General features: G+C 47.4%; 1 protein-coding gene across 2 annotated transcripts in view; it reads left to right on the top strand.

Moving 5' to 3' along the window:
* The window catches only part of LOC126526952 (uncharacterized), a 146,704-nt gene that overhangs the window by 45,373 nt on the left and 73,566 nt on the right, over positions 1-27,765 (top strand). For both annotated transcript variants that reach the window (XM_050174662.2, XM_055068457.1), the window contains 2 exons: positions 9,523-9,617; positions 21,523-21,671. In XM_050174662.2, the coding sequence (XP_050030619.1) occupies positions 9,523-9,617; positions 21,523-21,671 (244 nt within the window). The remainder of the gene's footprint in view (positions 1-9,522; positions 9,618-21,522; positions 21,672-27,765) is intronic.

The raw sequence follows: 27,765 nt of genomic DNA on the forward strand, positions 1-27,765 counted from the left end.
TCAATTCGTTTCTGCTGGGTCCCAAGCCATGTTGGGATACCGGGTAGCAAAGCAGCTGATCGATATGCATTGATGGCAGCACACAAAGACATTACAAACACAACACTCCTATATAAAGATAGCATACGCGCAATTAGAAAAGCCTTAACGGTAAAATGGCAACGCGAATGGGACCGTTGTACCGACAACAAGCTACATCTCACGAAACCCATAGTTGGGGAGTGGAAGTCATGCTATCATCAGGAGCGGTTCATCGAAGTAGTTTTATGCCGACTACGCATTGGGCACGCACACCTCACACACAATTACTTACTTAGGAAAGAAGACACACCAACATGCGAGAAATGTCAACAGCCACTAACAGTTATACACATATTACTCACATGTACGGAGACTGAAACACACAGACGAACACTTTTGCACAAATTATATCAACTCACATACCTTTACACCCTGCTCTAATTTTAGGTGATGATCCGCTAGTCCCATTATGTGACGTCCGTAAATTTCTAGACGACACTGGATTTTTACATAAAATATAGGTTATTAACATAGTCTTTCACTTTATAAACTGTATTTTAGAACACCTCGGGTTTGGCGCAGCATAGCCTTAGCCGCTTTTGCGCCATTAAACCCCCATTTAACTAACTAACTAAAATATCAAGTTTTTTTTCGCGATTTTTGGTGGCTACAACTCGTGTCCCCCCTTATCCAGCAACGTCGTGCATTGCCGATGATCAGCGGGCGGATCAGCCATCTGCCGTTTCGGCGGCAAGTCAAGCGAAGTTGAGAAATCGTGTGGCCAGGAACGACTTCGACGCAACCAATAAAAACGAATGCAAGCGATTAAGCTGTTCGTAGAACTGCTCTAAGTGAGGAACCAGCAAGCAACGTGCGAGCAGTCTGCCTAATCTGTTCAGCGCAGTTGGCACGGTCCATTTGTGTTTAGGAGGGAAGGGCGGTGTAGCGCTATGGGCGCAGCCTATTAGTGTTCGGGGCGTGGAAGGGCAATAGGAGAGAGCCACACGGAGACGGCTGGAAAATGAGCGCGTGACAGCTGTTGGAGCAGCGGCTCGAATTTCTCGTTTTCTTTTTTTTTTTTTCAACGATTTCGCATTTCACTACCTTTTGGCTCAGACATCCAGAAGTCAGACTTCCATCGTAAAACCAATAATGCGGTATCAGGGCATTGTTGTGAGGGGGTATTTCACCATGGAAAACATAGAAAAGCTGACGGTGCAGCAGCTTGTCATTGTTATAAGCGATATATTGTTAAAACCGGTATCGTTATAGGCGGGTTCAACTGTATTGTTGTCAGGCTCACTTGTGTGCGCTTCCCTCACTGGAAAAGGCGAATCATCTCTTGCGGAACTTATAACAAAACCACAGACCCTAATGCAGTTTGCAATGGTTTCCCCTTTAATGCAACCCCATGCTTGTGCCAGCATGTGGATGGCTCCAAGGAGGCTCACCTCATACTCATGTTGAATTCCAATGGTAGATCGCGAGCGCTCGGCCGGATCATGAACGGAGCGCGTCGCTCCGACTGAGATTGCTCTCATCTGCTCACACCATATCTGCGAAGGGAATGCGTGCGCTCCCGCGGGGGCACTTAGTACAGGAAAATCAAGTGAGAGGGCGCTAGAATAGAGAGAGGAACAAGCGCTTGGAAGCGCAACCCACCACCCCATTTCACTGTCCGTGTCAGAAGAATCATCACTCGACTTGGAAATTGTATTTTCTGAGTTGGAGCTGTCTAGGAGCGCGAACATAATCACACGGCGTGAAGCGGCGTCCACGTTTCCCATGTCGTCCATAGCTGCCCGCGACCGGAAACAGGCGACCGTTACAGGAAGCAGAGGCGGGTGAAGGAAATACGTCACGAGGACTTCCGGTCAAATCTGCCGATTTCGGCGGAGCAAATATTTTTGCTCCACGGAGCAATCCGGGATCAGTGGCTGGTCCCAATCTGCCATTGGAACACACAGCTCACGCTCCCATTCTGCCATTGGAATAGGATTGCTCCATACAGAGCAGAAAAACTTGATCTGGATCTGCCATTGGAATTCAACATCAGCTGAGTTGTCCATACACAATAGTATTTGCTCAAAAAGGTGCTTCCGGTACAATACCTCCCGTAGTCCATAGGCTGCAACACCGATGTTGTGGTGACTGGCAAGTAAGCGACGCGGATCACTTGCCCACAAGGAACAATTCCTTGCGGTTCAACGACACGAACTTGCGATCATGTTCAAGGGGGGAGGATACAGTTGAGGCCAAACATTTTTTATTTATTAAGATATCCGGATGAAACCTTCATGGTACGTTCACACCACCAAACTATGAGGAACTGCAAAGTTTCATGAATATGTGTTTATTAGTTCCAGAGCTATTGAGGTCTAACTAACTGGTTCATGTGTATGCCTGAGGAAGAGCCTAGAGAAATCCCAGGAGATCGTAGGAAGCTGAAAATCACTCTTATGATCCCTTGATAGATATCCCAGGAAGCTGGAAAGCCCTTTTTTTAAATTTCCCCTCCAATCCAAAAAATTCTAACACAACCTTGAATTTATGTAGCAAGTAATGACCACATTCGTCAAACGTTAATTGCTTACTATAAGTTAACTACTGTAAAAACCGGACTATAGGTCAGACCGGAATATAGGACGACCCCCCAACTAACCAATTCTAAAAATGAAAAAAATCTTTTTCAATGGCAAAAGTAGCGACCCTTACCTTGAAACAAATGCGACTCAGCCGGTTGCACAGTGGTGACAGTATTTATTTAAATGCTGCTCGCATGTGCGCCTGGCCAAGTTTTTAACAGTATCACGCGACCATCGACCTGCGTGCTTGTCAGCACCTTATTAACGGCGCTGAGCGGCGAAACAAACGAGATACGTGCATGCGTACGCATGCGCTTACTTTCGCTATTTCGCCACTCTGTGCCATGATGATAAGGTGCTGACAAACACGCGGGTTCATGGTCACGCGATACTGATAAAAATTGGCCAGGTGTACAGTACACAGTAGGGCACGAAGTGCATGTGTGCTTCTCGCTACCCACGTCCCATAGAGCATCGTCCTCTGTGCCATCCAGTGCAAAGCCTTCCCTGTTCATGAATCGTCGCACCCAGGAAAGCGAGCCCTTGAACTACGCCCTCGTCAGTCCAGAGGCACGTGCGATCTCTACCGCTTTTAAACGGATGCATTCGGCAGTCACAGGCAGCGATCTTACACGCAGCTCCCGGATGAACTCCGCAACCTTGTCTTCCAGTTCTGGATACGCTGTGGTCGTTTTCTTTGGTTGCTGCAAGTTGTGGATGACGTTTTCTTTTGGTTGTTGCAAGTTGTGATACGCTGCTTCTGCCTCCGCCAGTACCGAATGCTCTTTTCGGATACTCCAAATTCGCGCTGTGCCGCCATGTTGCCGTGGGATTACGCATACTCGATCGCCTTTTTCTTGAAGGCGATGGTGAATTGCTGTCGGCTACCGCTCATTTTGAAACAAAATGTGGAAAAGCAGCCTTTAAGCAATATGACTTTGTGAAAATGGAAACGCAAATTGGCGGTGCCACAATGTCGCCACACCGCGCTGCTGCTGATGGCGATGGCAGCTGTTTACTTCATCTGGCCATTGTTGCAAGACTTCCGTGGTTTTTCCACCAATGTCCGGTATATAAGACGAGGGTCGACTTTTCGCAATGGTATTCTGAAAAAAAGTACGACCTATATTTAGGTTTTTACGGTACACCAACTTTCAAAAAAGAAGCTTGTTACAGCCTGGCAAAGTCATTCAGGAATAGAACAAAAAAAAAAAAAAAAAAGAGGCACACAGATCTGAAGAGCGGTTCTTGAGATATCGCCCTGCCCAGCACCACTACTAGTGAAAAAATCCATTCTTAGAAAACAGGCCTTAAAGTTGAATACATATATTTATATTAGAAAGCTCCTACGGAGCTTCTAATTAGCTCTTGCGGCTCCAGGCACACTCAATGTGTTAGATTCTTCAGTGGCGACAGCCGACAGCGCAGTTCTGCCGCGGCAAGTGTCTACAAAGTTGGCACTCGCTGTGGAAGATCGGAAGTTCGATGCTCGTGCAAGTCGCATATTGCATTTCCGCACACCAAACATCTGCACTGTCTTGGGCTTCGTAGCCGGCATCGCGTGCAACAAACAACTAGCGAAAAAAAAAAAGAGCTTGGAAAATAATCTTTAAGATAGCGCAAGGCGATTAGCAGCTCGCAAGCAGACATCTGTTTAGGCGGACGGAGCAAGGGGTAACAAGGACGTGAGCACGGCGGGCGCGGCACCAAAGGGAGCAGCCGATGGCAAGCGCGTTTTAGCCGACGGGATTTGAATGTGCTGCTCCGGCCAATCAGCGCTCTGCATCGCATTGCGGGAAAATCTCAAGAGCGCCTCAACTGTGCCGACGATGCCATTTTGCAAGGCAGCAAACCAGAGGCAAAGAATTCACGGTCAAAACGACACCAAGATGGCGCAGGCAGGCCGCATAGACCGGGAATGGCGCGCACGTGAAGTTTGACTTCATTTCGGCATTTGCACGTGTTTTGTGAGCTGCGGTGGCATCACAAGTAGCGTTTTTCTTTTAACTTTGCGGTTAAATTAGGTGCTGATTATAGACAGTTTTAGTTTAGCGTACGCAATTTATAGTGTACGCTAAACAGCGCATGTTTTCTATTTTCTACAATTTTAGTTGGCCATCGATATCTTCGGGTCTCAGAGGCCATATGCCATCGTTGTGGCTATTTCCTGCCTGTAGCAATAGGTGGCGCTGACATCTCGAACGCTTGTTTCGTTAGGCTTCGACTTGTTCGAAACAAGACGCGATCTCGAAAACACCACGAGGTTATCCAAATACTTTGTCGTTGAAGCGGCCTGAGTTTAAGTGAAAGCCGTTTACGCAATCATTTTGTACGAACAAAGTGCATTTTACAAAAGCAATGCCAAATTCGATTCAAAGCGGCAGCCGGGACTACTGCCATATTTCACGCAAACTCCGCAAACCATGAAAAAACGCTAACGCTAACTCGTTTGCAAGTTGTGTACGCCTGCTGTACCCGCTATTTCGTTCAGCATTCAGCGCATGCGCAGTGACGACCCACTATTCTTTAGCGTACGCTATGGTATAGTGTACGCTATACTGAAACTGTCTCAATTACAGAACAGGTAGTTTACGAGACATACAACCCAAAAATATTGTTTTTCAAAAATTTTTCACTTTTTCACAATTTTTTGGTTTTCAAGGGCCACGTCCTGCCTTAATTAGTCACTCTTTAAATATGTCTGCCGTCATCCAAGCCTTCTTGTTAAATCCATAGTTGACGGGCAGCGTTTTGATACCTTTATAACATCTAGGCTTAGCGGCTTTACTGATTACCAGCAGGCGACATCGCTGAGTGCTAGTCATCTTCGCCGCAATCAGAACAGGCACTCTCTCTTTGCTGCCTTTCTCTCCGGCACAGTCATCTTCCTTGAAGGTCAAAGTCTTCTTGGGTAACATTCTGTAAAAAAGTGCCGTCTCGTCGACATTGAAGGTGTCTTTTGGCTGATCCTCGCTTAAGTACTCGTGAGGCTTGTCTTCTCTCCACGTCGCACATGTTTCCTGGTTGATGGACGCCCTTTCTCCACTCATGCTTTTAAACACCAGGTCATAATGTTGGTTAAAGCGTGTCAGCCATCCATTGGAAGAAGCGACTATCTAAATTCTAGCATCGTAGCAAGTGATAAGGCCTTCGCTGCAACGATATCGCCGCTGAGCGGGAGATGCTTCGAGTATCGAGCACTTCTTCTTGAGGAAGTTTGAAAGAGTGTTTGGCTTAATGCCCTATTTCCGTGCAATATCTTGCTTGGCAGTGCCTTCTTCCTAAACTTCCTTCAAAATATTCACTTTCTTCGCCAAGTCGAGCGTCCAATCAGGTCCGCAAGTTGCCATTGTCGCGACTGCACCCTATATGCGCGTGGAACTTCCAAACCCACTCGAGGAAACAATGGGAGAGGCCCGGAGCGTGCTGTTTGTACACGTATACGGTAGCACAAGGCTAATCTTGCCGCTTCATGATCTGCAACGCTGTAGTCAGCTGCGATGCCAATGGCCCCTGTGCTTAACTTTAATGCTTTAGAAGCTGTGGCGCTGTGGTCAGCTGCGATGCTGATAATGCCTGTGCAGCACATAAAGCTTATGATCGCTTCCAGGCATTCGATTGAAAATAACTTCTAGTCAAACAATATTTTAGACTTCTAGCTTCCAATTACCGAGCGTTTCTTTCTGTAGGATTGCATGCAAAACCGACGAGACCCCACTTCACTCCCAATTGACCAATAATTTCAATTTAGCAACTTCAGATTATCGGGATTCAACTGTATTTAACTGCCCTCTGCGGCAGCTTCACCGCGATACTCACCCGCCCGTCTCGCATGAAAACAGCGGTGTGCACTCAGTTCCTCATTTCGGTACCAGCAAATCTTCTCCGGAATAGTTGCACGCAGCATTCACAGCCAATCCTATTGCGATAAGCATCTTTGCCTCTCTTTCACAACACATGGTGCCATCCCAAGTGTAGCGCACATTTTTAATAGGCGATAACCAAAACGCACTCTGCCGTTCCCTTCTCAGGGTGTCTACCAACCGGGAAAACCGGGAATTCTCAGGAATTTTGAGTAGTACGGAAAATTAGCAGCAATTTTATTGAAAGGGTCGAAAGTTGCGGTAATGCTGGATCGAGTAACAGACAGAAATCGTACTGAATCGTCTTTGATGCCCTGTCGTCGGCAGGAGGAGTTGCCAGTGTACAGTCAACGAGCGACTTTCCGGATTCCCGATAATTTGGACGGCTTCGCGGCACTGCCACGTACCCCATAGACTCAACGTATAACAACGTGTGAAATTTCCGACGCAAGAACTCTTCGCCATCCGAATTTCCGGATGTTTTGCCATGACCGCAGGTCCGAAGCAGCAATAATCAAAGGCACCACCACTGCCGTTTTGATTACTTCTCCACCTCGAACCGGCACTCTCGCACGCAGATCCGCTGGCAGCCGTTGCCACCACTGCGGCAACGCTAGGCCTAGCTGCTTTGACGTTCGCTATGAAGCTTCTTGCCGTTGGGTGCCGAGTTTTTTATTGAAAGAATTAGCTGCTGTCAGCACTGGCACGGACTCCGCCTTTGTGGTCCTCGCGATTGGCTTAGAAACTTGGAAAACACGGGGCGTTGCATAATGCTGGTTCCTGAAAGTCAGCCCCGCCACTGTACAGAAATGTTACTTGGTGAAGCTTACGCAAAAGTATTGCACTGAAGCATAACAAGCGTGGGAAGGGGCCACGGAACACAGTATGTATTCCTTAATTATACATGCGGGCACCCGGTATTTCCTGTCGCAGTACGAGCACCGATATGCCTAATATGTGTACCGACAGGCCTTTAGAGCGTTTTTGAACGTGCCTATGACGGTTTGAGCCCCTAAGGGCAGTAAATGACACAGATTAATTTTTTGCAACTGGCAGATTTTTCAGACATTTTCGCAGCCCCTAGGGAGTTCGAAAAATCGGTCGTGGACTGTGCAACTCACCAAGAAGATGCTTCAAATGGTCCTTGGGGTGAGCGAGTGGCGAAAGGCGGACAAGAACATAAATGACCTAAGCATTGAGGAATAAACGGGAATGGAAGCTTGCTGTCGCCGTTTTGGAGGAGCTTGAGCTCAAAAAATAAAGTTTTGGCTGATGCCGAGATGCAGGTGTCCCTCATCCAAACCTAAATAAATTCTTTAAAGCAGTGAAACAACACTCGGGCGTCGTGCGCAGGCTGAGAGTATGTCAGGACAGTTGAGGTTGACTTATGAGCTGTTGAGAGAAATCTCAATTGTGACAGAGTTCGGGCCTCATCCCACTGAGGTTGCTATCAGTTGATAGAAATAGCTCATATTCGAAAATATTTGCTTATATATGCATCTCCTTTTTATTCGTATATTATAATGTCTGACCCCATTTCCAATTTTTTTCGAAGACACTTTATTTGCTCTGCATTTTACTAACCCATGCCTTCTATTCTTTTTTAGAATAACATAAACTCTGCTCCTTAGTATTCAAATTGGATTAAGTAATGTTTTTATTTTTTTCATGTGCTTACTACAGAGTGACAGCATCAGGCGATATGGTTTCAGTCCGTCTTGACATAAAACATAGTTCTGCATCACTCCGGGAAATTTGCAATGGCACTCAGGGAAAACCTGGAAAATTTAGGGAATTTGGAAATGTCAACTTGGTAGACACCCTGCTTCAGCAGAGCGCATATACGTATGCGATCATGTACATTTTCTGGCTTCTAGATGCCATGTTAACTAGAAGAGGCGTGAGGCATGCGCAATCGATGACAGTATATAGCCTCCCATTCACGTGAAAATGACAGCGCGTACTGTTTCTTATTCTGGTACCAGCAAAACGTCTGCCCGGGTCGTCGGGCGCAGCATTCACAGCTATTGGCTCCAAACCCATTGCAGTAACCATCTTCACCTATCTGTTTTACACCGTGTGGTGGGTAGTGCAATTGGTAGTGTACTGCATGCTTTTAGTAGGAGATGATCCAAACACGCTGCCACTTCCTGCTGCCGGCGGTGCGATGTGGGTATCACGTTTTGCTTCTGCAGCACCCGTTGTCCTCTTAAGACACCATGCAGTACGAAAACAACTAAATGCGTATCGGGCCGCTGGAGCACTACCAACTCAATGCGCGTTATTGCCTCGTGCCACAACTATCCGCGCGACGATTCACATTATGTATACGTCAACAATAGTTGATCTGTAAAATTTTTTAGGTGCTTCGGATCATAATGTTTTCCCGGTTAGTACATTTTTTCTCAGTTTTTTTCCAAAATGTATGAGCAGGGTTCTAGTGTATTTGGTAGCAGCGCTAGAACACCCTTCATATGCATTTTATGACAGCTAGAATGTGTATCACTTGTCTCGTGGAGGCAGCACATAAAAGGTTGCTGCTTTCTCTCGATCTCAAATCTCCATCACAAGCTTTGCGGCTTAGTGTATGCTGATTTATCTTCGCCCAAAATCATGATTGCACACTGAGAGGAGCACTGTTGAGCTTACGTTTCTATTCTGATTGTTGTGTATTCGATTCAATTGGATATTCAAGGACATCTTTCTCAAAATATTTGTATACAATGCTGAATAATTTTGAATATTCCAACAGCCCTAGATGTGCTGTGCAACTCTAATCATGTGTTGCCAGCTAGTTCTAACAGGTGCAACATATTACCTTAGTTGTGCTGACTTTATAAATTTTTACGAAAAATGCTGCTTGGATCAAGTTATATTAGGCTCTAGCTGATGTGGCTTCAACAGTAAGAATGTTCAGGAACATGGAGGGCATCTACGAATATTCATGTAATAACATATCTACATCAAGCATTACCCAATAAGGACATTAGACTTTTACTGGGGTTGTTCATGTGTCCTCAACGGGACTTAACTAGATGTCTTTATTCTTGCAGCCATCCGAGATCAAGAAGAATTTGCGCAAGTTCAGTGGGTTTCCCTTTGAGAAGGACTCTGCAGAGTATGTGAAGAGACAAAAGATGGTGGCAAAGTAAGTTGGCACTGGGAGCAGCTTTGATGTGGTTGTGCTGAATCGGGTGCAACGTAAACCTTTTGCACATTGACTTGTAGACCCCGACAGATGGAACTGATGGCAACATTGGCTGTTTGTTTCACAGTGTCATATCTGCCAGCTCTCCATAATGTTCTGTAGCCTTCATCAATTTGGGCTTGCATTCAGATTTTACAAATGTTGCTACACGTTTTGCAAAAAAAAATAAATTCTGATTGCACAAAGTTGCTCTTGTCAGTCACTGAACCTCCTGTTGGAATTCGTCTGATGCTGAAACATATTGCAGTTAAGAATAGATGCTACTTGAAAATTTAAACATTATTTTTTGTACTGGAGGTTTGGAAATTGAGCCAATTAGAGATATCTTCAAGCATATTTTGAATGTCATTGGTTTGTATGTAGCTGATAAATATTTCTTGATTTACTCTATTTTTGCGCACATAGCCCGCACCAAAATTTTGTTTAATTTGGCGGTAAAGTTGGGGTGCAGGTTATATGAAAATTTCTGCTTGAAGTGTGGCTTCACGTCAACTGTGGTGCGTGCTGCCATGAAGCCACACCCCAAGGCGAGGTTCTCTGCCATTCAGTTTCGTTATCTTCTTGGGAATTTATTTGAAGCTCCCTTCTCCCCTTTTTCTCTGTCACCCATTCTCCTCTGCTTTACGGGTCACGATTTTGCGCTTAACGGTTAGTCAATAGTGCATGCGGTGCCGGCAAACTCTAGTCGCCTGTTCCCGCGGCGCTCCTTCAGTCTGCGTGAAGCGTTTCACCATACGGATTTTTGGCTCGATCGCATTTGCTCTGCCGCTCTTGCTGATGCGAGGGCTTTTCCATATGTGGTGTTATCTGTTGTCATGCGAGTGCTAACTGTGAAGGGATCTGATTCGCGTCACATATCCTGTGACTGATTCAGTCGCGATAACGTCCGGAGTGTGAATCCAGCTTTGTCAGCATCGCCGAAGAATGGGGAAGTCTGGCTAAAGATACGACCTAGCAAGTCGTGCATCTGCTAATGGAGACTGTTTTTGCAAAGATTTGAGCAGTGTCGTATGCAGTTACTTTTGCCGATTATACACGGGCATATATTTTCTTTTCTTTCCAGGCTGTTGTAATTGGGGGGGGGGGAATTATACGCGGTGGCGGGTAATATGTGCAAATATACGGTATTTCCTACACAATGGCAAAACGTAGTGATCCTTGCGGACACTTTCCCATGTATTAACTTTTCACAGAAAGCATTTTGCTGTAGCTTATTTAGCTCTTTGTAGACTGCAAAGTGCCGATATCTATCCAATCGGCTGTGCACTTATAATTGTCCTATACTAATGAAATTTGGTATATGTACTCTTCCAAGATATGTAGAGTGCTGATATCTACTTGAAATTGCAACATCTTTCAGCAGTGGTTGTGAAAGTACATGGTTACATTTCATGGTTGTCAAAGCAGGCAATACTGACAGTACCATTTGTTGCATTGATAGGCAACTTGCAGAGGCCATGGGGTGCGTCACAGCTTGGAGAAATACGAGAGCTATTGGCTTCTTAAAGGGACACTAAAGTGAAAAATGATTTCTTCTGCATCAGTAAATTACCGTTCTACAACGCCAAAAACACCACTCTTACAGTGATAAGACGTTTGGTAAGCCAGAAAAAGCGCAAGAACAAAATACGGGTGGCGACGCCTACTTAAGTTCCCGCACCTGGGGGCTGTGACGTCTTGGATTTTGATGGCATCTTCCAGGGCCTCCTAATTATATACAGCGGTACAGATTGACTACATTGTGTTCTAAAGGAACCAAATATTAAACATGGCAAGTTTCGGGAACCTTTATTCAGCCAACGCGGCCCAAATGTGAAAACATACTTTGGAATCCCTGACGTCACGCTGACGTACCGGCGCTGGGGTTTCGGCGCGAAATTCAAATACTGATACTTGGACCTTCGTTTTCTCCTCTAATAATCAAACTATTTTTTTGAAATGACTGCCTGCAGGGTTCTCAAACAATGCTTCATTAGTCTAAAGTGATTTATTGTTTCGCTTTAGTGTCCCTTTAAGCACAAGGTCGGTAGGGAGGGGGTGAGCACATGGCAGTGTGATCAAGCATGCCAATGGGGGGGGGCAGGAAACGTGCATCTGCCCTCTCCCCCTAGCGTGCGCGCGACTCTTCCTCTACTCTTGCTGCGGCTGCACACGGCTGTCCATATGCGGACCACGCACCACATCTTGGAGGTAATCTGTGGCAAGTGCAAAGGCCAAGCCGAGATTGTTGGTGCCTTGATGCGCATTGCATTCCCATGCGTCTAGTGTTGGCGGTCGTGTAATCTCAAGTTTCCGTGACACGGATTGTTCGCTTGGGTTGTGACAGCGAGTGTTCGTGGTCATTGAGTGAGATCTGTTCATGTTTGCCTTAGCGTGCACGACTCCAATAAAACTGTGAACCTTACTTTGTATAACTCGCTGTGGTTGCTTAGTGGCTATGGTGTTTGGCTGCTAAGCACGAGGTTGCGGGATAGAATCTTGGCCACGGCGGCTGAATTTCAATGGGGGTAAAATGTGAAAACACCCGTGTACTTAGATATAGGAGCACGTTAAATATTCCCAGGTGTTGACATTTTCGGAGTCCCCCACTACGGCTTGCCTCATAACTCGAAAGTTGTTTTGGCACGTAAAATCCCATAATCTCATCTAATTACTTTGCATCGCCATCGATGCACTGCCTTTCTAGTGAAAATTGTGACATTTCTTTTTATCATGACAAGTATGTATCTTATTACCTTCTTGTTTTTGATTTTTGGGTGCCATCTGATAACTGTGGGCACTAAATGTGGTCTGCCATGGTGTCTAGGACTTATGCCTCTGCGTGACACAACACTCGCAAATTTCTAATACCGTGAGCTGCACAGTGCTCGCTTGTGCTCATAACTGTGCTATTATGTCCTGACCTACTTGCACTTTGTTTCCGTTAAGATCAGTCAACCATGTTTGGTCAAGATTTTAAAATTGTGTGAAAGAAGACTTGTAATATAATTTTTGTAGCAGCAAAAGCGAATCCAAGCTTAGTTTCTCGAGAAAAGATTATTTTACCACAAAAAGATAAATCCCAATATTTCTTATGCCTCAAGCCACCATCCACGATGTGTGCTTTATTGGTACTTTCTGATATTATTACAGGAATAGTTGTCACACTGTAACCAAAATACGTTTTCCTAATGATAATAACCAAGAATTCTGGCTAGAGTAAGCATAATCTTGTTGAAAGCATCAGATGTAGAACAAAAATTACAAACACTGCAAACTTCAGCCTTGTTCACATTTCCATTTTGAATATACTCACAGTGAAACTAAGGCATATGCTTTATCAATTCATGAAATACAGTAGAATCTCGGTGATACGAACCCGGCTGATACGAATTTCGGTGTGATACGAATTCGTTAAATTCCCCCGCCCAAAAGCATTGTGTGCAATGGGCCAAAATTCGGATGTTCCGAACACTTTTCCGCGTCGCGCCGGGTGATACGAACTTCGGTACCGCAACCGTCGAGCCACCACCAGCGCAAAAAAAAAAAAAGACCGGCGCAGCGTGCGCTCGTGCCGGTTTGGGATTCCGCGTCAGCAGGGAGGCTAACGAGGCAAGGGAAGCTTTCTCTCTCTCTATCTCGTTTTTGGGGGCGGTCTCTTCGCCTTTTTCTTTTTACTTTGTTGTTGCCCGAGGCTAGCGCCGCTGCTTATTGGCCCGTTCGCCCTGCGAACCAGCCAACCCAACCGGTCGAGCGCGATTTGTCCTCTCCACATTTCTCGCGGCCCTGCGCGCCCGCTCCGCCGGTCTTTCCGCGACAGCCAGCGAGCAGATCTTCAGCAGCTCCCGCTTCTTTGTTTCCTCGTGCGCGACGACTACGGAAGTGCAGCGTGTTGTTTGCGTGTGTTGTTGAGCATTGATCGCGTCAGCCCGAAAGGTACTGCAATCAGCAAGATGTCGCGAAAGCGGAAGGCGCTGTCCTTGAAGGACAAACTGGATATTTTGAAGAAGGTGGACGAAGAGCCCAAGAAAAGGCGCATTGACATGGCCAAGGAATTAGGCCTGCCAATTTCTACGCTGTCTACCATCGTCGGTCAGCGTGACCAAATTATGCAGAATGTGCAGCACTTTGGCGTACACTCCAAAGAAGCGAAGACTGCTCACCATGTAAAGTTAGAAGAAGTTCTGCTAACATGGTTTAAAGAGGTCACCGCGGCTGGCGTCAACGTTGACGGAAAAGTTCTGCGTGAGAAGGCTGCGGACATCGCACTCACGCTTGGAATTGAAAATTTTCAGGCCTCTGGTGGTTGGATTCACCGATTTAAGGCACGGCATGACCTCTCCTACAAAACCGTTTGCGGCGAAGGGAAAAAGGTCGACGCCTCCGTCGTTGAAGATTGGATGGCAACCACGCTGCAGTCTCTCATTGCGGGATATGACGCTCGCGATGTTTTTAACATTGACGAGGCAGGGCTTTTTTACAACCTTCAGCCCGAAAAGAGTCTCTGCTTCAAGGGCGAAGCCTGCCAGGGAGGACAGAAAAGTAAGCAGCGTGTGACTGTTTTGTTTTGCTGCAACGCTGACGGGTCAGAAAAAATGAAACTGACCGTCATTGGAAAATACCAAAAGCCCCGATGCTTCAAGGCAGCCGGTCGTTTGCCCTGCACATACAAAGCCAATAAAAAGGCGTGGATGACGTCGGCTCTGTTCATGGAGTTCGTGACATACTTGGACAATAGGATGTCATGCAAGAACAGAAAGATTGTTTTGCTGCTGGACCAGTGTGCGGCGCATCCAAAGCACATGACGTTACAGAGCATCAAAGTGGTATTCCTGCCCCCGAACGCCACTAGTCATTTGCAGCCACTGGATGCTGGCATTATAAGAAACGTGAAGCACCACTTTAAAGGTTTGTTGGTGCGCCGCCTCCTTGCGAAGATTGACCGCAAGGACCCAAATATGCAGATCAGTCTTTTGGACGCCATGCATTTTATTGCAGTGGCCTGGGAGCGCGTCTCCCCTGCAACCATCGCGAATTGTTTCGCAAAGTGTGGGATTTTTAAATCCGCAGTGGCTACCACCTCGCAAGTGCCAGATCCATTTCCGGTTGATGTCTGGAACCAGCTTGGCGCTGACTGCAGTGCCGACGATTTCGTCACCGCGGACGACGATCTCGTCACCTGTGGTCTGCGCACAGTCGAAGACATCGTGGAGGATGTATCGTCGCAGCCTCAAATTTCGACCAGTGACGATGAAGAAGACGAGTGCCAAAATGGTGAAGAGCAAGCACCGTCGGCAGCCGAAACCATGCACGCTCTCGATATTCTGCGGCGTGCTGTGACGTCCGAGACCGTGCATGAGAACACCACAGCCCAGTTCTTCAGCTTCCAAAATTCTCTGCTGGCCGACCTCGCGGAGAAGAAGACGCAGAAGGACATACGCGACTTCTTTGCTCGTAAATAAATGTTTTTTTTTGTGCGTGTCTCATGGTTTCGGGACAGATTTTGCTCGTTTTTTGGTGATACGAAATTTCGGGTGATACGAATATTTTCGGCTCCCCTTCAGATTCGTATCACCGAGATTCTACTGTAGTACAGTAGAATCCCACTGTTATGCTCCCCAGTACAGCATTTTCCTGGCTACTGCGTCATTTTGCCTAGTCCTGGAATAGCTTGCATAGAATCCCATGCAATGAAAACCCCGCTATTGCATCGTAACTACAGAAGCGTTTCTGTATGGTACGTCACAATCTGGTGTCCCAAACCAGCACGAGCAACAAGCACCGACCGCCATGTGGCGAGCCTTGGCCTGGTTTGACTATAGAGCTGGCTGCACAGAGGCCATTAGATGCCACTGCCACTAGATGGCCATGTAGTACTGCCAAACTTGGAACCGTGATTTTTAAAGTGCCTTCTTCAATGTGTCACAAAAGTGAAAGGCTCTTTCCCTTGAGGAAAAGCTCGACTTACTCAATGCAGTTGACAAGCAACCAGCACGAAAAAAATCAGCATTGCCGAAGGCCTCGGACTACCACCCTCGACACTTAGCAGCATTGTCTTGAAGAGGGCCTAAATAGAACAAAATGCTAAGCAGGCTCATGGCGCCAAGTACGGGAACCTCGACGAGGAAATTCTGACGTGGTTCAAGCAAGCTTGCTGTGTTGGTGTGAACTTTGACAGCAGCATTTTACGCGAGAAAACCATGGAAACAGCTTGAAGTGTTGGCAGCAGCAATTGGTGACCAAAAAAAAAAAAGGAAGTAGCTCAGTGATGCAATGAATACGCTGGGTGACATTGGAGTCTTACGACGACTAGGTTGCTATGGTGGCTAGAGGAGTAGGTGTGGCGACCATGCATAGTTCACCACTTTTCTGCATCATGATACAAAAAATGGCACTGCTGCGGGTAGAATGTTGCATTTGCATGTCTTTGCCCGTGCGCAGGTAAGAGGGGTGTAGACAAGAGGCGTGTTTGATTCCAGCTATGATGTACGCTTCAAATACTGTTCTGAGAAGTGCAAGCAGACCTGTACGGGAAATTTCGCTATTTTAAGAAAGTACGAAGTGCTGTAATTGTTTTTCTAGCTTCTAGAACCTTGCACCACAGTTCTATCAGTTCTGAACACTAGTTATTTTGGACTATTAGACTGTCAACGAGTGCATTTTTCTTTCTTTTTTTGTTAAGCCAAGCATCTTTTAACAAAATAAATTGTGAGGTTCAATGGCCAGAAGCAATTAACACACAGGCTATGAGAGATGGCGCAGTGGAGCAGTCTGGACTACCTTTTGATTACCTGAGAATCTTTAATGTGGGCCTAAACCTAAGTACGCGTGTTTTGCATCTCGACCCAATCCGAATGTGGTCGCCAGGCTAGGCGACAACCACATTCGCACGACCTATCATCGGCAACACAGCTATAACCACCGAGCCATAACGACGGGTAGGAATACCATTTGGAGCAAGGATGTTACACTTGCTTCTGAATCTACGATTCCCATGTAATTAAATCTTGTCATCGTTCTTAGTAAAAGAAGGTAAGCTTAGTAACCTTATTAAAAAATCATTACAGCCGTTAACGCTGTAGCTGGCAATATTTTGTGTGTTTCAGTGAAAAGCCAATGCACCTTCTCTGCATTGTTATGGGGTGCAGTTGTCGGAACCTTGCATGAAAATTGACACGCCGGGTGATTTTACAAACTAATTTTACTCAAAGAGAGACTGCGGTAGCCGTGGAACCTTCCCCTATCACATCCAGTGACGTAGCATGAGGCAATGTCTACGCGATGAAAAGATCCGCAAGGGCCAGCACAGCAGTCTTGACGTTGCAATTTGCAGAGGCTTCATTCGCAGCTGCCTGCTTGTATCTGTCAGAGTGTTGGCAGTCATAATCACGTTGCATTACCACAGTGCCAAATGTCCGCTCTCCTTTTCACGGGCATCAAATTACAGTAACCCCTCATTATAACGAAGTCAGCGGGACGGCAAAAAAATTCGTTATAAGTGGTAATTCGATATAAGCGACCAGTCGAGAAAAGCTAAAGCAGTCGAGCTTTAATTGCACCACAGCTGGGAGGAAGTCAAAGTACAGTTTATTCAGTGAAGCAAAACTTTATTCAGGTTCGAAAAAGGCAGTGAGCTTTGGCTGTTTCAAGTCCTTACCGGGCGCGAGCAACCCCTGCTCTAATTTTACCAAGCACTGCACGAGGCCATGGTTGCCGCTCATGCCTTTAGCCTTGTTTTGCAGCAGGTGTAGGTACTCCTGCATCTCTACCATAGTTGGCACTTCACGTGGCTATTCGTCCTCGTTGGGGACACTAGCAGTCTCAATTAGTATTTCCGCTTCCGTTGCCAGGGCGACCAAGGGAGCAGCAGCGTCAGCCAACTCAAATGTTACGAGTTGCCTTATACCTCTTGGCCAGCACACAGTAGGCTATCTGTAGGCACACAGCCTCCTACAGATAGCTCCAAGTCTAGTTATTATATCGCCGGGCTTGTTATTGTCGGGGTCGCTGACAATGGCGCTGGAAAAGCCGGCATGCGTGAATCAGTTCGTGTCCTTCGAAGGTGCGCGTTCTTTCCATGAAAAGTTCAGGAAATGGATCGCACCAAGCAAATCAGTGTTGTACCTCTTGCTGCCATCATACACCGTGAGTATGCGCTGCAAAACTGCCTTGCGGTACAGCTTCCGAGTCGTCTCGGTGATGCCCTGATCTATCGGTTGCAGTACTGCGGTTGTTTTTGCAGGCTAAAATTCCACAGCGACTACCTTGAGGTTGTTGATCTTCCTGTGGCTCGAACAATTGTCAATTATCCAAAGAACTTGCCGATTCTTTGTGTCGAACCATTTATCCAGAAGGCGCACATAGTCTTAAAAATAGCAGCAGTCATCCATGCTCGCTTGTTACTTCTGTAGATGCATTCCTTGGGAATAGTTGCATTTCGGAAGCACCGCGGCTTCTCCACCTTCCCAAGTATCAACAAGGGAAGCTTGTCCTCGCCTATTGCATTGGCACCAAACAGCACCATGACTCGCTCCTTGCTCTGTATTCCACTGGATGAGGATCCGCCAGCGGTAGTAAACAGGCGATTCTCTAGCGTCTTGTAAAAAAATGCAACCTCATCTAGGTTGTGATGTCTTTGTCTCTATACTTTTCAAGTAGAGCTTGGAGCCGATGTTGGTGCCATACTTGTACAGGTCACGCCGTGTCGTTTCTTGAACCGCTCAAGCCAGCCATTGCTGCACTTGGAAGTGTTTATGGCCCGCTTGGAGGGGGAGTTCAGCTTTTGCAAGAAGTGTAGAGCCATATATGGGGAAATGTGCACTCCTGGCATTCTTGAGCCACTGTAGAAGTGCACTTTCCTCTTCTGGCTATTTCAAATCGTGATTCCGCTTTCTCTTTTCCGGGAAGCTCTATTCAAAGCCATCCAGCACAGCTTCCTTGTTTTTCAATACAGTTGATAAAGTAGACGGCGGTATGCCGAATTCCTTCGTGATGTCAGTTTTCTGCTGGCCACCTTTTCCACAATCGGAACTTTCTGCTCCAGTCTTTTTTGCCCGGAGACGGACGGAGCCATTTATCACTGTAGACCACAAAAGCACACGCGAGGCACGCCTATAGAAGCACTCCAAATAACACACAATCACATGGCCTGCAGCATGGATTCAAACGCAGCACCGTCGGTGTCAAAGTGACTGAAGGCGGCGGGTGACGCAGAAGGCAGAAGCTTCAAAATGTTGTCAGGGCATCTCGCTTTCCTCGTCAGTGCATGCTGGTGATGGCGGCAGTTGTAATGGCGGTCTTGGCATCGGCTTCTCATGTAGCGGTAGAAAGGTGATTGGAGTTGTGGAGACCAAGAAGCAGGAACCGCAGAAGGGCACCCCCCGTTGTTGCAAGATAGTGCTCAGGAGGGCAGGCCCGAAGAGGGCAGCTTCGGAGGAGCAGCGCCGTTGAAACTGGCAGCGAGGAGGCGAGGAGTTGGCATGATGGCGAGTGAGAGATGTGACTGGCATCCAAATGGCTTGCAAACTAGAGAGCGAATTAAGAGGGGAAGGCAGCGGGGGGGGGGGGGGGGGTTGCTTTTAGGGGAAGGGTTCGGAAGTCACGGAAGACTACGGGAGTACCGCGCTAAAAGAATGTGGCTCGAGTCTGAGGTTGTGTTTGTTGTGCTCCTAAAATGATTAGCCGCTCATTGTGGGTACACAACGCGATGGTGGGTTTTGCAGTAGGTGCTTTGCATGATCACTGGGCAATTTTTTCCCGAGGTGTGCAGCCGTGAAGTTTGCAAAACAAGAGTTTTTCGGGGTATTGTTATCGACGTCACCGCAAATTCTACGGTTCGAGGTTGTGTTCGCGCACCGTCGTGTCTGCGCCATTGACAAATGTCTAGGAACAAAATTCAAGGATCTACCACGCATTTAGACTGTTTGTGTAAAGCTGGATGACATGAATCGAGCATGACCAGCTCAAGAAAATCGCCGGGGAAACACCAGCTTGCGTTGACCCGCCATGTTGACAGCCTGGGGCCGTATTCTGAAACGTTCACGTTCCGCGAAAGTTTCGCTTCCGCGAAACTCACGTTCGATAAATCCAACAACTGCTTACCCGTGACGTCAACGTGCACTACCAACACGCACTGTCATATGCTTCACATCGCATGAGAGAGCGCATCGTGCGAATGCAGAGCGGCTCGGGTGTGTTGTTTTCTAGTGTAGTGGCCGCAGTATGGGTTCTGCACACTGACAGCAATTGGTTACGCCCGCTTTAGGTAAAATAATTTCAATAAAGAAGTGTAAAATGATTTATTTTAAATGAATCAACAAATATCGCGGCGAAACAATGCGTGTAAGACGCCACCTAGAAGACTACTATAAACTACCACCTATCTTTTCTCTAGTACACTCCACCACCAACCAAACGCCAAAAGATGCCAAAGGATGTGTTCGTTTATTCAATTTATGGCAAGAGCACCCATCGACACCATGATGTTAAAATGATGTAGGCCGGAACTACTAGATGGCACTGCTTATTTTCCGATTTTGTTAAAACAGTCAATCAAGGCGCGCCTTGGTGGAGGCATGGCCAAGGCGATAGTTTCGCAGAAGGCAAACGTTTCAGAATCCGGGCCCTGATTGCTGCTGGCGACGCTTGTTTTTCATGTTTTTGGCAAGTAATCGGTCCATTTTCACTGCCAAAAGCGCAACGAAGCTAGGAGCTGTGTTTTATTGCTCTGCAGGCCGATTATGGTGAGCGGCGAGCAAATTTCTTGACCGGCTGCCCCAAAGTCTTCTTCCCGATTTGTTAACGTAGCTCCTCGCGTTGGACATGGCATTTATAATCGGAGGGATACTTGTTTCGTGCTTTTCGGCACGTCTCATTACCAGAAGTAATCTTTAGAGCAATAAAGCTTTGCTCATCGAGCTTACCCCATGGAATGCTACGGCACAAGTCTGCCCGTGGTCTTTTGGCCACTTTTCGGAATCCAAGAGACCACGGTTTTCTGGCATTGCAAAGCGTCAGGACGGCTTTAGTTTAGTGTAGATTCTATCACGGGGAACACCAGTAATGCGATTGCAACCGAGATTAACGGTTTGGACGCGCTGCGCCATGGAATTTAACAGCTTCCGTTCACTTGGCAGTAAACAGCTGGGAGCACTCGCTTGAGAGCACTCAGCACTCGCTTGGTACCCGTTACTAGGCGGTAATTGGTCATGGGTTTGGTACTTCTGTGGCCTGTTCGCTGCCTCCATGAGACTAACTCGTCGGCGGCATTAATTCAGCACTGCATGCTTAAAAGGGTCCGGCAGCGGCAACCACTTCGCTCTACGCGAGTCAAGCTCCGCACCAGCACCAGCGCTGCCGGCCCCGCTGGCCCGCCTCTAGCTTAGCCCGCTCCTTGAACTTTATTTTTCTGCGGTTATTGATAAGCGAGCGTTGGCCACCGTGGGCAGTTACATAGTCCTCGCTCGCTGTGTGCTTGCATGCCACGATATTTGACGACTCGCACCATTCGTGCATCGTGCTATGGTGCACAAATACTTCACAAACAAATCTTTCTTTTAATTTGGAAAAAAATTTCGGGTCTCATCAAGTTAGAATTATTGAGATTCGATTGTAGTGTGTTAAGGTTGGTTAAAGTCCCACAAGATGTCACACTGGCACTCCTGCTCATGTCTTTCACTTCCAAGATCCCAGTGTTCTGTGTGTCATTCTAAAGTTAGGTTTTGGCGTTTCCTCCTTTTTTTAACTGTCAATAAACAACCATTTTCTGCTAAAGGAAATCATATGGAGAAATCTGCACTGATTTAGTAATATTCTTTAGGCGGGATGGGATACTTCTTCAGAGGTGCAATTGATGACCCTTGTGCAGGCTCAAGAAGACTGCCCACAAGGACTTGCTGGGTATGCTTGACTTGGAGAAGAGTGGCACAGTCGAGGAGTGCACGGATCGCATTCTCGGCTTCCTGCTCAAGCCTTTTGATAACAAGAAGCCCCTGCCAGCTGCCAAGAAGGGAAAGAGTTGAGTAGCCATTTTGTATTTTCGTTACCAACTGAATATCCACTCATCAGTCATTTATTTATTTGGAATACCCTCAGAGTCTGAGTGATTGCAGAAAGGAGTGGTCACATAACAAAAATTAAAACAGGAAAGTGTTCCTATTTTACATTTTTAGCACAAATTCAGAAGAATCACACTAATTAGTGCAATGTGAACTAATACAATACAATCGAATATAATATGAACGGCAAATGAAATAAGCAACATTACGCAATACAGTAGGCTTTTGTCAATTGGATTTCACTTATTTTGATTTTTCGATTAATTCGATCCCAACCAAAGGTCTCAGCAGATGGCCATACATTTCTGTGGGGCCAAACTTCTGTTATTTCCATCTCAAACGTACCTTCGCCAAATAATTCGAACTTGACTGGTCAGCTTTGCTGTAATACAGCCGTGTTATCCCAAGAATCGAGAGGGCCACTGTCGCGGGACATAGTTTGCATTCATTAATTTACGTGCGTGCACTCGCCTTCTTCGCTCACAGTATGAGCACCCAGATGTCAAATGAGTATTCTGGCAGCCATTAAGGAGGGACACCCCACTTAAAGGGGTGGAGACATCAAAATTTTCGTTCATGCGTTTGTTGATTCAAACGTTGCGTCATGCTTCAGGGAGCACGATACACACAGCGGGATTTATATATATCCGATAAATAATTTAATAATAGCATTATTATACCGAGCGATTTCGGTTTCGGTTTCTGGGCTCCGGGGGTTGCTATGACGTCACAGAGGAGGAAACGCAACATGGCTTGGTCACATGGGCCACAAAAAATAGTGACGTAAAACTATGCTGTGTCGTCTGCTTGCGCACACACGTGCTCTGCCAGCAGAGGTCAACAACTGGCGGTTCGAAGTGCATGTCGCGATTATTATAATTATTGCGAAGAGCGACAGCAACGGTAAGAAAATATTGCAGCTTGTGAGAGTCGGTGATTCATTCCGAAGTGCCGTAAGCTTTAACTTTGAAGTGAACCGGAAAAGGCCTAGCGACGATATCTGCGGCGCCGAACGATCACAAGTGGTGAAGCTGCCGTCGGTGCCAGAGTGACCACTCCTCGGTCGTTGATTGGCCGCTTCGCCGTACGGCTGCCGCACAAACGGGTCCTGGGCCCGTCCTCTCTACGGCAAGGAAATCTCACCGTTCGCGAGCAAAACCGCTGTCGCATGGGGGCCTGCGAACGGCAAACGGCATTTCCGTGCCGGTAACGTGGACGGGCCCTCACATTGAGAAAGGCCAAGCGAACGAGAGGGGAGAGGTTCTCCGCAGTACGTGCCACATGGCTCTACACTGTGCATAGACGACTGCACGCCAAGTTTCATCCTAGACGCCAGCGCTCATTTCTCCCCTGGCGGAACGATTTCATCTCCAACGGGTGTAGGTTTCCGCCGCCGCTTCCCTCGGTCGCGCCCGCGTTCAGTTCGCGCTGCGCGTGAAACGTCTCTTGTTTGCGACGGCGCCTCTTCGGATGACCGGAAATTATTATTGTGTTGTTAACTGTCACGACAGCAATATAAACACGAAAGGGTTGATGTTACCAGTGAAATTCTGCCGATTCACAAGAAAATGGTACGAAATAAGCAGACGACACACATGGATTACTGCGGTGCGCCGAGCGAAGTAAACAACTGGAAAACGAAGCGAGCTCGTTCATTGATCACTCCTGAGTGTATGACGGTTTTTATATGTAACCCACATGAATTTAATAATTACTCGGCACATAATCCTTTTATTCATATAAAAACTTTAAGTTGTTCGACGAGCGCTTGTCCTGTCGTCTTTCTCGTGTTTCGTTTATGTGTGCGCTGCTCAAGAATGGAAACCACTTCTGTTGTATGCGCTAGCAGTGGCCGAAGTTCACGCGTGCCGAGAAAGTGAATATGTGCACGATGCATTGAGCATGACCAGAGTTCATTCCCGCTTCACCACTGCACCGATCGATCGAGTTGCTGGACGATACACGCCCGCGTCTTGGTCGCGCCGGCATTGCTGAAGCAGGAATGATTACTAATACTTTCAACTTCCGTCTCTTGAGCACTGTTAAAAAATGGCCACGCTGTCTACACTGCTGCTTCTATTCCATATTGTAAGGGACGCACTAGTTAAAGTTGTGTTCGCATGTCATACTTGTGCTATGCAGCGACATATTTTTGAGGGCAGCATTCCGGGCAAGTTGGTAATCCATTACTTAAATGATATTGCGCGACAAAAAACGACACGGACGTGAGAGACGACACACCAAGCGCTTGGTGTGTCGTCTCTCACGTCCGTGTCGTTTTTTGTCGCGCAATATCATTTAAGTCATCGATATATTTTGTTTATTTCCGTACAGTGTCGATGGAAGACCGTTGTCGTCATCAGAGACAACACGGATTTGTAGCAAACATATTGTGAGAAACTGCAAAAATGACTTTAGCTCGTATGTGCCGTATGTGTGTGCCGCATCGTATGTGCTGACGATTTTTCCGGCGGTACATACGATGTCGTTTCCAATCACCTGCTCAGCGTCACTTACATGGTTAAACAGACGCTGCCCTTTCGCCGCATTGCAGCCATAAAAACAATCGTCAAGCGTACCGATCTTCTTAAAGGCAAATAGAAGCGTGTACAGTCTGTTTCACACTTAGGGGAAAACTCGGAACGTATTGCATCGCGATGCGGCAAGCAATGGAGTCGTGCGGTGGCAGCAGCTCGAGCAGGCGCAGACGCTCGAGGGACGGAGTCGTGATCTGCGTCGTCTGCTACGGCGGCCCGCGCTGGCCGCATTGTCGGGAAGCGTGCTACTGTCAGGGGCAGTGCACGTATATTTCTTCACTGTGTGTGCTACCGTAATAAGCAGCGACAAGACGCACTAAGATGTGCGCGCAACGTGTTCAGTCATTGTTTGACTCGAAAGGAAAACAAAGCACTCAACAATGATAACTATGGAAGTCGAACACGATGAAACAAACGGATACGATTAAATGAATGTTTTAGGTTCAGACAATGAGCTGGAAATGATTTTTCTCTACAATCATTCGCTACACCAGACAGACTCTGCCCGCCGGCGGGGAATTGGACACGTCACGCACGGAACTTCAGTATCTCGTCATGTCCCCAGCGGCAGCGATGACAGCGCTCATCCTGGAAGGAAGTGAAGTGCAGAATGACTTGATCAGGGATGTGTTCATTCGCAGCACTTCTCAGTCGCTGACTATGGTGGATCGAAGCCTATCCTCGGGCGACTGATAGAGGGGATGGTGCGCCAGCGATACTTTCAACGAGCCCCAGACATTTTAAATGATGTTGGCGCCCGGAGATTGAGGCGGCCACTCCAAGAGAGTGATTGTGCGCTCTTCTAGCAGTTGTTGCACCACACGAGCAGTGTGGATAGGTGACCTATCGCGTTAGAATATATAGTCGCCTTCCAGAAATGGGCGGTCAAGAATGTATGGAATCAGTACGTCGTCTATGACTGCCCTGCAGCGATGAACTTACCTTCGAGGCATATCAGTTGGCGTCGCACAACGCATAGTAAAGAATACCGGCTCATTTCACGCCGTAACGATGAGATCGGCGCCCTGCAACTGATAGTGGAACGTTTAGCAACAATGCGGCCGGCGCGCGCCGCCGTTGCAGACGACGCCGTTCAAGATCCCGCCCCTCGAGCACCTGCGCGAGCTGCTGCCGCCGCCTGACTGAAGCGCTCGTCGCATCGCGATGCAATGCGCTCTGAGTTTTCCCCTAAATGTGAAACAGACTGTACACCGCCTTTCACGCGCACACACGTAGGCACACACCGCGCGCCGCGCGAAACGTGCCCAAACACGCGCAGTGCAGGAGGCAATCAAGGCGGCGCGAACGAGAGATGGGAGAGGGGTACCACCCGCTAATAGAGTTTTCCTTCGCATGCGGCGCTCTCAACACCGGCGCAGCAGCGCCGCTCTCGGTGCCATTCTTGTCTATGCCCGGCAGTCGCCTAGCAACGGAGACGCGTGCTCCGCGATCGCGGCCGGAAGCAGCCATAGAGACGTGAGCGGCTACACCTTTGTGTTTAATGCAGCGCGCGCTAGCATACACCTAGCGCAGACGACTCAGAGGACCCAATAAAACGTGTCGCTTTACAGTAGTCGAAATCAAGCTTCGAAGAACTTGAAAGATACGAAAGCTCTCAGGTAGGCATATCTGAAAGAAATGTTGCACTTACAGCTGCTGCAACAGGCATTTATATGTGCTGCATGCAGGCAGCCGCCCGCGGCTGTGTCTTTTGAAGATATGAAGATATTAAAGGTTAGCGCTAGTGTTGGTCTACTCTATCCGAACGTTTCTGCTGTACAGGTCATTCATTCGAGTTTTTTAGCACCGTCCTATGGTAAACGCGGCAAATGCTGCAATTGCTACCACACGCAAACTTGGCATGGCAAACACTTCGCAACGGTAGCAACGGCTACGCGCTTTCTTATTTACCGTACGGCTGTTGCAGCTGCGCTAAAGCTCTCGATTAACTGGGTCTCAGGAGGGTGCTCTGCTGTGGCGGCTGTGGGTATCTCCAAATAATGCGCGTATTGCGCAGCATACGGGGCATATGACTTTGGGGGCCAGTATACTGACAACCAAAGCCATGCAAGCTAGACGTCCACGCAGCTACAAGCAAAATATCTTGAACAACAACGAAAAGCCAACACTGGCAGCCGCACTGACCACTTCATAAATGGCTGTTGCGCGCGGGTGCATTACGTTTATAGCACTGATGGGCATGCAAGAAGAGAAAATAAGGACTGCTGACCACGATGCATGAAGAATCAGAATATACAGGGTGTCTACCAACCGGGAAAACCGGGAATTCTCAGGGATTTTGAGTAGTCTGGAAAAAGTCAGTGAGAACTCAGGGAATTTGGGCCTCTATCAGGGAAAATTAGCGGCAATTTTATTGAAAGGGTCGAAAGTCGCGGTAATGCTGGCTTTGACGCCCTGTCGTCGGCTGGAGGAGTCGCCAGTGTAGTCAATGACCGACTTTCCGGATTCCTGATAATTTGGACGGCTTCACGGCACCGCCACATACCCCATAGAGTCAACGTATCAGAACGTGTGACATTTCCGACGCAAGAACTCTTCGCCGTCCGATTTCCTGCACGTTTTGCCGTGACCGCAGGTCCGAAACGGCAATAATCAAAGGCACCACCGCTGCCGTTTTGATTATTTCGCCACCTCGAACTGGCACTCTCGCACGCAGATCTGCTGGCAGCCGTTGCCGCCACTGCGGCAACGCTAGGCCTAGCTGCTTCGACGTTCACTGTGAAGCTTCTTGCCGTTGGATGCCGAGTTTTTTTATTGAAAGAATTAGCTGCTGTCAGCAATGGCACGGACTCCGCCTTTGTGGTCCTCGCGATTGGCTTAGAAACTTGGAAAACACGATGCGTTGCATAATGTCAGTTTCTGAAAGTCAGCTTCGCCTCTGTACAGAAATGTTACTTGGTGAAGCATACGCTAAAGTATTGCAGTGAAGTATAACCAGCATGGGAAGGCGCTATTGCCACGGAACACAGTAAGTATTCCTTAATTATACACGCGTGCACCCGGTATTACCTGTCACAGTACGAGTACCGACAGGTTTTCAGAGCGTTTTCGAACGTGCCTGCGGCGGTTTGAGCCCCTAAAGGCACTAAATGACACGCTTTTTTTTTTTTTTTTCCGACTGGCCGATTTTTTCGGACGTTTTCGCGGCCCCTAGGGAGTTCGAAAAATCGGTCGTAGACTGTGCAACTGACCAAGATGCTTCAAATGGTCTTTGGGGCGAACGAGTGGCGGAAGGAGGACAGGAACAGAAATGACCTACGCATTGAGGAATAAACGGGAAAGGAAGCTTGCTGCCGCCGTTTTGAAGGAGCTTGAGCTCAAAAAATAAAGTTTTGGCTAATGCCGAGATGCACGTGTCCCTCATCCAAACCAAAACAAACTCTTTAAAGCAGTGAAACACAGCACGCAGGAGTTGTGCTCAGACTGAGAGTATGTCAGGACAGTTGAGGTTGACTTACGAGCTGTTCAGAGCAAATCTCAATTGTGACACAGTTC

The sequence above is a fragment of the Dermacentor andersoni genome, chromosome 9, assembly GCF_023375885.2.
Source record: "Dermacentor andersoni chromosome 9, qqDerAnde1_hic_scaffold, whole genome shotgun sequence".
Classification (NCBI taxonomy): Eukaryota; Metazoa; Arthropoda; class Arachnida; order Ixodida; family Ixodidae; genus Dermacentor; species Dermacentor andersoni.